The 10804-nt window shown below is 45.5% G+C and overlaps 1 protein-coding gene across 1 annotated transcript in view; it reads left to right on the top strand.

Moving 5' to 3' along the window:
• The window catches only part of Calb2 (calbindin 2), a 30845-nt gene that overhangs the window by 10152 nt on the left and 9889 nt on the right, over positions 1–10804 (top strand). The window contains exons 2-4 of the mRNA XM_012513512.2: positions 2417–2493; positions 5273–5362; positions 6638–6718. Coding sequence (XP_012368966.1) covers positions 2417–2493; positions 5273–5362; positions 6638–6718 — 248 coding nt within the window. The remainder of the gene's footprint in view (positions 1–2416; positions 2494–5272; positions 5363–6637; positions 6719–10804) is intronic.

The raw sequence follows: 10804 nt of genomic DNA on the forward strand, positions 1-10804 counted from the left end.
TTTTTTTTTTTTTTTTTGTGATATTGGGGATTAAACCTAGGGGTGCTCTATTGTAAGCTACACTCCCAGCCCTTTTAAAATTTTATCTTGAGATGGGGTCTCCCTAAATTTCCCAGGCTAGCCTTCACCGTGTGATCTTCTTGTCTTGGCCTCTGGAGTAGCTGAGATGACCTGTGTCACCATGCCAGGTTCACTGGCATTTTCAAGGCAAGTATTTCAGATGGGTTATGATCATCTCGCTGAATCTTCACAGCAACCACAGGAGGAGGACACTACCACTGTCCCCATTTGATAGGAGAAGCTGCACTTCAGAGTTGATGTCCATACTCTGCATGTGAGAAGTAAAAGAACCAGGCTTTGGTGCCTTAGCGAAAAGAGCCAGTCGTTTTGCTGGTCCCCTTAACAATGGTGAAGGTGCGGAAGGAGATCAGCAGCGCCCCACAGCCAGTAAGGGGCTGGGGTCCAACACAAGGGCCGCCAGGGGGCGCTACTGAGAGCGGATGGATCTGCCCTTTGAAGGCTGCTGTGTTGCTCTATGGTGCTGTCCTTCCAATTTCTTTCACCCACTTCTTAATACACTCAGGAAACAGATACCCACATGCTCACCCAAGCATCTGCCCAGCCTGGCTGGGGGCCCAGACCCTGTGGCTTCTGCCTCACTGAACCCCGGCACATGCTCATGGCGCGCGCTCCGAGCCCCTGCGCACGCCTCCTCCCCCAGCCTCGGGTTTCTGAAAGCCGCAGATGGACCCAGAGCGGAGCTCAGCCTTCCACTTCCCTGCCTGACTCGAGAAAGCCTCCAGGAGAAGGACACGACTTCGCCTTCTCAGTCAAAAGGAAACTGCAGCTCAGCCAGGGGAAAACGGCCAGATGACTGCAGGGAGTGACCAGGGAGAGAAAAGCCACCTCCAGCACTGCCAGCGGCAGCTGCATGGCCGCCTCTCTGCCTCTCTCTGTCCGCATCCTCGCTCCACCACCTCGCAGCCAGCAGCCTCCGGGACTGTGGAATCATGTGCAATTCCAGTTCTCCCAAGAAGCTATGAAGAACACCCCCCAACAATGACCACCACGCCATCCTAGGAAACAAGGAGACTCCAGTGTCTCGCCCCTTGCATTACAACAGCTGCTCTTTCCCTGCAGACAAAAAAAGGCATCGTTTATGTCATGTAATTCTCTTGAGGGAGTCTTCTCCACTACAGGGGGACTCTCGGTTACATTATCAGAGTGTGCTGGGAGAAGAGGCTGGGAGAGCCTCGCGCCACAGCTCACCCTCAAGCCAGGATAAGCGCTCCTTTTTTCCTGTTACGTCTATAACTGCATTCATTGGAAGAAAACGTTCACCCCTTAGAGAAAGAACAGGAAACCCTTTCCTGTTCACAGTGAACCCCCCCACCATGGGAGCCTTGCGCACCTGATTTAGATCAGATATGGAAGTGGACTTCAGGCCAGTGGTTTTCTAACTTTGTTGTACATGAAAATCACTTGGATTCTATAAAAAATAAAATAAAAATAAAATAAATCATGATCCTTAGCTCACACCCCAAGCCAATTACAGCAGAATGTCTGGAGGTGGGAGCCAGACAGCCTCACTGCTAAAGATCCCCCAGGAGACTCTATAGGCGCCAAAGCCTGGGGAGCATCGCCTTGGCGGGATCTGATTTCCCTCCCCCAAGTCCCTCACCCAGCACGGCCCAGACCCGAGACCTTGGTTGAGGACTCAGCCCAGCCCCGGCATCTGGTCTACCTGGGCTCAAGGTGCAGTAGCTCGAAGGACCTCTCACTATTCCTGTGATCATCTAGTAAGCCAAGCTTTGACCTTGGGAACCGGCTCTGAGGATCACACTTCTTCCCAACTTCCTTCCCTCGCATTCACAGGTTGTGGGGATTTGATTTTTTAAGAATACCATGGTGAGGAGGCTGGTGAGATGGCTCAGTGGTCTAAAGCACCTACTTAGAGCAAGCTTAGCAAAGCACAGGGACGGCGGTTCGATCCCCCAGCACCACATGCCAGCCAGCCCCGCCCCCCTGGTGGGCTGAGCTGGCCACACACACACACACACACACACACACACACAAATAAATAAAAAATTTAAAAAAAAGAATACCATGGTGTGCTCAGAAAGGACCGTGACATTTCCACACAGAATCTCATTTGATTATAGGAACCCATTCTGTGGATGAGATGGGTTAAATAATTTCCCTTCACTGCGCTCTTCTCTGCTGGTGCCCTGGGACTGCCACTATAAAATGTTAGTGCCTTAAGGCCTCGACCCATTTCCTAATGCTGCCTGCCAGCACACCTGCTCAGGGGCCAGCAGGGAGATGTCCTCCATGGAGCCCCCCACTTTCCCACTTCTCACCCCCACTGGTCTTACTATTTTGCTCTGAGCTTAACTTTTATTTATTAATTTTACAGGCAATGGGTACATAGAAGGTAAAGAGCTGGAAAACTTTTTCCAAGAATTGGAGAAGGCAAGAAAAGGCTCTGGCATGGTAAGCCCACACCCCCTCTGCCATAGTGGGGGTTTCTGTCACCCTGACCTATATGACCTTAAAACTTTGTCCTGTTATGCATCCAGCCAATAGACCTGGGGTCTCTGATCTTGACATTTAAAGTTTTTCTTTTACCTGTAAGGATTAAGATAAAACAGAATACTCCCCAAAAGCAGGTTAACTTAATATTCCCGGATGTCTGGGATTGAGGGGTGTAAGCACCGGGTTAATAAACCTCTCAAAACTGCACATGTATATTTCTGTGTATCCATGTGCAATATAAAAATTGCTTTTCCTAAGGACAGAGTCTACTGCCTCCCTAAGATGCTTTAGATGGCTTAAGACTCAAGATTGGATGCCCAGGAGGCCTCAAGTACCTGCATTCTAGACTAGAGCTTCTCAGCCTCTACTACTATTGATATTTGGGGCCAGATAAATTTTTGTTGTGAGAAGCTACTCTGTGCATTGTGGGAAGTTTTGTAGCACCCTTGTATCCACCTGTGGCTTGCAGCCACACTATCCTTCAAGTTCTGAGCATCAAAAATGTCTCACAGTTACCAAGTGTCTCCTGGATGGGAGATGGGGCCAGAATCATTCTCCCTAGAAAATCACTGTTCTAGACCAACTAAGACTGGAATCCTCACCGAGGACCTGGAAGAAAATGGAGGATTTTGCTGATGGCTGCCCTTGTGTGTAGAGATGTTGCAAACTTCTGAGCTAGCCCAATGTGACACAAGATCACATCCTCGCCCCTTAGTGACAGGAATGTTGTTTCTTTTGGTACCAACCTGGTTCCAGTGAATTTGCTGAAGCCTTCTGGAGGGAGATGTGTGGAATATTGAAAAGCTACGGTGATTGGAGCTGGTCTGCTGTGATTCCCACGGCTGGTTCAGGGACGTGGAACATGCTCTCCCCAGCAGCTCCCTTGGGGCCTTTGGGTGCCCTGTGCCCCACTGTGGGTCTGCAGGCCCGTGCACTGCTTATTAGCAGCTCTTCTGGAAGCAGTTAGAGGGATGAGTCATGAGTCCATCATAAGCTCTGGGTCAAACCTCTCAGCAGAACATCCCAGTGAGAAAGAGATCAAAGCCCTGGGCTTAGGAGGACCGACGGTGATTCATGCATTTGTTTATCAACAGTACCCTCATCATAGCCCTGGCCCCTGCCCCCATTACTAGGACAGTGAGGGCTTAAATTGATTCTGGGATCATGGAATGTGTTTTAATGAAGTGCTTTAAATGTAAAGTTCTTTGAGTCATTCCCTTCTTCCCCAGCATGACTCCAGGGTGATTTTCAAGTCTGTCCACCACAATCTCAACTACTATCATCCAGGGCTGGGTCTTAGGGCAGCTGCTATGGGGTAGAAAGATACTGGCCTTGGGGTTGGAGAGATGGCTCAGTGGTCTAAAGCACCTACTTAGAACAAGCTTAGCAAAGCACGGGGACCGCGGTTCAATCCCCCAGCACCACATGCCAGCCAGCCCCGCCCCCTGGTGGACTGAGCTGGCCACACACACACACACAATAAATAAATGTAAAAATAAATAAATAAATAATTTTAAAAAAATTTTAAAAAGAAAAAGAAAGATACTGGCCTTGGGAGCAGGAGCCAGGAGTTTGAATTCTGGCCCCACTTTACTGAGTGACCTCCTGAAAAGTCACTTTATCTTACACTCTGCAAGAATGGAGAGGCCCCTAATCTCACAGGGACCATGATAAAACTGAACTAGATTGACCCTATTTGTGATAAATGACAGCTTATTCTATGCACATTTGTTAATAAAAATAAACATTGATCAACAAGTTAAGATTGGCAAATTGAGACCGGTTCCAAAAGTGAAAAAGTGGTGGAAAGGATTCAAGACTCTTAGAACTTTTGTTAGCCCAGCCCTAGGAATTGTAACCCCCAACCAGAGGCCCATATGGGGTGGAGTCACCATTGATTAGGGATAGGAGATGCTCCCTAATGCAACTAATGCATCAGCAGCATCTCAAAGCAAGGGAAGGTTGGAGAACTTCAGAGTCTTGTATTTAAGAGAAGAAACAATGAGCTTAGTGGAACTTTTAAGTTCTTTGCCTCCCTATTGTCAGAATAATTGAGTGAACTCTTTAATCATTCCTCAGCTATGTGATGCTGATGTCATCCTCACATTCCATCAGGCACAGTAACAATCCCAGGTGTGGTACCATATGTCTGTCATCCCAGCACCCTGAGGCAGGAGGATGCCGACCAAGTTCAAGGCTAGTCTGAGCTGTAAATATATAGTGAGATCTTGTCTCAAAAAAACAAAAAAAAAATCAGAGTAAGAAATGTTATGGAATTGGTAGGCTTAAAAGAAGAAAGCAACAATTCGCAGCTGTGGTAGAATGCTTGGAAACTGTCTTGGGGACACCTGAGTAAGTTGGGTTCTATTCCACGCTGTCGCCTTAAAATGCTAGGAGCTCCCTTCTCACCTGTGTGGTGGGAATAAGTGCAGACCCTTCTCATGGAGCTGTGGGGGAATCCATCCCAAAGGCCAAGGGGAATGTTTGATCACATAGTACCAGGCACGCCTGTGGGTTATGCTTCCCTTTGAAAATGAAGAGACAAAGTCATGAAGAAGAGATGACTCAATTGGACTGGGTCGCAATGAGAAAAGTGACACAGTCCTGATCCCCCAGAGCATGGGCTTCACCTGGGTCTGTGCTGCATGTCAATGACAGATTATTCCTAACACTGCTGCACTGAGGCATATGACGCCTATGGGATGTGGCCAAAGACAGCCCTTTTCCCTTCCTACAGGTGTCAAAGAGTGACAACCTTGGGGAGAAGATGAAAGAGTTCATGCAGAAGTATGACAAGAACTCAGATGGGAAGATCGAGATGGCAGAGGTGAGCGCTTGTTGCTGGCCAGGGGCTAGTGAAAAAGGGCTCTCTGTCCCCTGTACCTCTCCTGGGCAACAAGTCTCCAGGGGCCTCAAGGAGGGGTGGCCTGAAAGATCCCCCACACCACTGCTTGGGCGGACCAAAGATAGGTGGGGACCAAAGAAAAGAGAAAGCTAGAGGAATGGGGCCTGCCCTCAAGGTCCAGTAGGTATTACGGACACATGATGAACCCAGCTTAAGGCAGGAGAGAGAGAAGAAACTGGTAATCAGGACAGTTCATGCCCCACCTGAAGGACTCTAAAGGCAAAATTATAAACTCAGCACAGTGATATATGCTTATAATCCCAGCACTCAGGAGCCAGAGGCAGGAAGATCCTGAGTTCAAGGCCAGCCTACGCCATATAGCAACTGCCTCAAAGGCAAAAGTACACAAAAATTATATGCACAATTGACACAGGTAATTTACAAACATAAATATATGATTTATATATTGCCTATAATTTGTACATAGTTACATATAGGCCTATATGTGCATATACACATGGACTCATGCTTACGTATAGATACATGTGTATTAAATACTTGGTCAACTGAGTGAGCAGGTAACAGTGTTTGCTACATTTGGGACTTGCATTTCTTTGGAACCAAATTGCAGAGGTATGAATTTGCATATAATAAACTGCATCTATTTACAATGCAAAATTCTCTACGCTTTGATTTTAGACCATGAAATCACTGTCCTAATCAAGGTACAGCCATACTCTCATCCCAAAATGTTCTTCCTGCCTAGGACAGCCCATTTCACCCCAGAATCTACCAATCATACCTAGATTCATTTTTACATTTTAGAGTTTTAGATACATAAAATCATCTACTGAGTGTTCTTCTGAATCTGGGTGCTTGCATTTAAAGGCACATCACAGCTGGGGAGGTGGCTCAGTAGAATAAGTGCTTCCCTGGCAAGCGCAAGGGAATGAGTTCAATCCCCAGCTCCACCAAAACAACAACAATACCAAAGCCGTAAAAAAAAAAAAAAAAAAAAAAAAGGCACATCACTTTCTCTCCATCCAGCTGCCCTTATGATAGGGTTGGGGTAACTGGAAGCACTTCCCTGAGTGGCTTCTCTTTCCACATTAGACTGCTGCCAGCCCTTTCTCCCAGTAGATGGCAAAATGTGCCTTCCACACTGCCTCTCCACTGGCCCTTTTCGTCCTCTCTGCAGGAAAGTCCTCTCTGCTCCCTGATGTCCCTCCTAAGCCTTGTGTTCTCTGTGTCCCCCAGCTGGCGCAGATCCTGCCAACAGAGGAGAACTTCCTCCTGTGCTTCCGGCAGCATGTGGGCTCCAGCGCAGAGTTCATGGAGGTGAGGCCAAGGCACTTCCTTCTCTCCGGCTGCTGGGACCCACCTGCCTTCCTGTGCAGATCCAGGTCTACCTTGGTGCCTCGTGTTGGCTCCAGGGAGGTGCAGAGCCACTGAGGGCACTACTACTCAAAACGTGGCCCATGGCCCAGCAGCATAGTATCATCTGGATGATTGTTAAACTCCCTGCTCCAGGGATCCAGAACCCAGACTGTAACAATTTACCCAGGTAGCACTCATATATGAAAGTACAGGGATGAGATGAAAAGTAAATTTGAGTCAGGGCAATTGGAAGATGTTGTGTACATGCATAGGGGAGTTGTTGGGGATGTGTGCTGGGCATTTGCATATGATATGGGAAACCCTGAAGAGAAGAACCTTGTTTTGTGCTATTTGGTTCCAGGATGTCCCACCCCTTGTGACATCATTTTTCATAATTTATTAGTACATGTTTTATGCAGAATATGTTTACATTCATTGTAAGTAGGTACCTGTACTTAATGTATCTTTTTTAAAAAATAATTTGAGAAGCAAATAGCAATAAGACAGCTTCAAAACCGATTAGTAGGACAGTTTCAATAATTAATACATTGCATATTGTTGTCTTCATAGTAGTTATTCATAGTACAAGATGCAGACATGATATCTTGTCCACAAACACTACTAGTACTAATCTTTCTATACATTAATACATTGCATATTGTCTTCATAGTAGTTATTCATAGTACAAGATGCAGACATGATATCCTGTCCACAAACACTGTTAGTACTAATCTTTCTATTCATTGAATTAAGAGAAAGAAGCTGTATATCTATCCCAGCTATTTTGAGTATACAGATAAAAAATGGTCCTTCATTTCTATACCCCTGTTTTGTTTTGTCAGAGAAGAGTATTCCAATGTCATTTAAATATTATAGGTGGGTGAATTCAGCAAAATATTCCAATATAGTTCAGTAGCCCATAATAGTAGTGGCTTATCCGTAGGACTGGCAATGTCAGAATTTGTTGACTTGAGCCTTTTATAGCTCAGCATATTAATATGGGTTTACTTTTTATATTTCGTTTTTATACTTTTCTGCTGGATGGTTAAGACCAAGATAGAGCAAGACCTATATAACAACAAATGCAGGGGCTGGTGAGATGGCTCAGTGGTCTAAAGCACCTACTTAGAACAAGCTTAGCAAAGCACAGGGACCACAGTTCAATACCCCAGCACCACATGCCAGCCAGCCCCGCCCCCTGGTGGGCTGAGCTGGCCACACACACACACACACACACACACACACACACACATAAATAAATAAATTTTTTTTTAAAAATGCAGCTTTTGTATCTGATAAGGTCAGTCAGATCCCTTGAGGATTTATCCTGAAACCCTGTACCGCAGTTTGTAGATTCTTTGTGTCAGCCATGTGGATGAGTCGCGGTCATTGCTTGACCAATTTGCCCTCTGTGAAAGCCTGAGAGAATGTTTTCTCTCTAGGTGAGTCTCCTTAGGCACACTCTACATCATCAATCACTTTCCTCTGTGGCCCCATAATCTCCTTGATCAGAAAATTTGGGACACAACAGAGTTACATGATATTACATGCACTTAATATATCTTTTTTTTTTCATTCCATCCCCTTATCTCCCTCCCACCTCCCTGTCTCTGGATTTCATCCCCATTTGCACATGATCTATCTCCCTGCTTTGTGTTTTTTATTTTGCTCTTTATTTATATTTTGAGCTTCTCCTATTAGAGAAACCATGTGATATCTGAGCTTGTGTGTCTGACTTATGTCACTTCACACTGTGGTCTCAGAGTTACCCATTTTCTTACAAATGACTTAATTTTGTCTTTCTTTATGACCAAGTAGTACTTCATTGTGTGTAAATACCACATTTTCTTTATCTGTTCATCTGTTGATGGATAGATATATAGGCTTCTTTGAAGATCTAGTTATTATGAAATGTGCAGCTATAAACAGGCATTCATCACTACAATATGATCCCTTTAACTATTTCAGGAAGATACATAGAAGGGGAGTAGGTGCACCAAATGAATTTTCTATCTTTGTGGGGCGGTTTTTTGAAGAATCTTCTCACTGGTTCCTATTTTTATAGTGGTTTATAATTTACCAGTTTACATTCCTACCAACAAACCTGCAGCCTCACCAGCATTTATGTTTGTTTTCTTGCTTGTACAATTTTTTTTAATATTTATGTATGTATTTATTTTGTGTGTGTGTGTGTGTGTGTGTGTGTGTGTGTGGCCAGCTCAGCCCACCAGGGGTGGGGCTGGCTGGCATGTGGTGCTGGGGGATTGAACCACGGTCCCTGTGCTTTGCTTAGCTTAAGCTTGTTCTAAGTAGGTGCTTTAGACCACTGAGCCATCTCACCAGCCCCTTGCTTGTACAATTCTTGATGAGAGCCATTCTTTCTGGAGTAAGATGGAGCATCAATTTTGTTTTAATCCATACTTCTATGATGGGCAGAGATGATGGACTTTTATTTCATGTATTTATTGGCCATTTGTGCTTCTAAGAAGTATCTGTTTTTCTGTTGCCCATTTTGATTGGGCCCTTGGGGGGTGATTGTTTTTAAAAAATTCTTTGTAAATTCAAGATACTAGTTCCCTATCAGAGGAGTAACATTCTCATCCCTGGAAGTCAGAGTTCCAAGGAGCAGGCTGGGGAAAGATGAAGGATTCATGTACCATCCCAAAGCTGGCAGAGTCCAGTGACAACTGTGTCAGGTTTTTTGGCACAGCAGAGAAGCAGAAGTAAAAGAAAGAGAGGGAAACGCCCTTATTGCCACTGAGGAGGACACAGAGAGGATCAAGGGAAGGGAGGTGGGGGACCCTCTGACCTGAGACAGGAAGGCTGAGACTTCACAGACTTTTGCTGGGGGCAGAGTTTGAGGGGCAGGTTCAGTGATGCGTAAGGAGCTGATAGGGCTCATTGTGTGCGCAGGAAAGATATCGGATCTGGGATGGTGAAGAAGGAAGAAGTGGACATTGGGAAGCTAGGCTGTTGTTTTGGGGATTCAGCTATGTTGAATCAGGGACATGACAATTTAACAGTCTGTACTTAGGCCCGAACCTATCAAACTCCAGTTCCCATTGCCCTCTGGGTCACAGCTTTGGCTGTAGTCTAGGCCTCATTATTCCCTCCAAAGTGGGCATTGCTTCATTTGCAATAGAAACATTTTAATATCCTCAGTGTAACTTTGGTCAAGGGAGTAGTACTGAGGGTTGAACCCAGGGCTTCACACTGCACTATGTCCCTATCCCTTTGTTACTCTGAAAAAGGATCTCACCAAGTTGCCCAGGGTAAGCTCCACTTTACAATCCTGCCTCAGCCTCCCAGAGTGCTAGGATCACAGGCATATACCACCATATCCAGCTTTGTCTGACTTTTGATATCTAAATTCAAATGTCTTCAGAGTAATACTCAACTGATGGATTGAGCCACATAAAATTCCTGACACCAAACTATTTTTATATGCAAAAGTTAGAAATTCCATATGGCTCGGCCAGTTATTTTACTAACCCAGATGTCCAGCAAAGTACGGTTGTTTCTTGCCACTTTTTTTTTGAACGCTCACCTGGGCCAGTATGTGCATCCCTGAGTGAAATGCGACCCATACCCATCACACCGAGCCCCTGCTGTGGTGCAGAGTGAATCGATAATTCAGCCTTGTTAGCCCCTCTGCATGATACACTGCCTAGAATCACAGCCCTGCCAGCCCAGGTCTCCTCAAGGCAGTGGGACAGAAAGCAGGGATAGAATCAATTGCGAGGAACCAGTTCTTGGGGTGGAAGAATCATTTTTTAAGTGTAGTTTGCCTAAGCATTCAAATATGGGTTTAATTTTATCGAGCTTTAAACAATTTTCTCCAGTTTTTCCAAGATAGCAAGATTCTGTAAGCTGGTAATTGACATTTTGGATCCTGTTCATAGTTGTTCTCTTGCTTGTCTGGCCAGCATGTTCTTACAGTTTGCAGAATGCTACTTTGGCAAGTGGACATTTTCCTGTGTATAGAAAAGACAGAACCCTGTATGAGACCCCTCCTTTCCTGATAGGGAGGTAGCCAAAGATCTTTGG

Source organism: Octodon degus, unplaced genomic scaffold (genome assembly GCF_000260255.1).
Source record: "Octodon degus isolate 3935 unplaced genomic scaffold, OctDeg1.0 scaffold00011, whole genome shotgun sequence".
In the NCBI taxonomy this organism is placed as follows: domain Eukaryota; kingdom Metazoa; phylum Chordata; class Mammalia; order Rodentia; family Octodontidae; genus Octodon; species Octodon degus.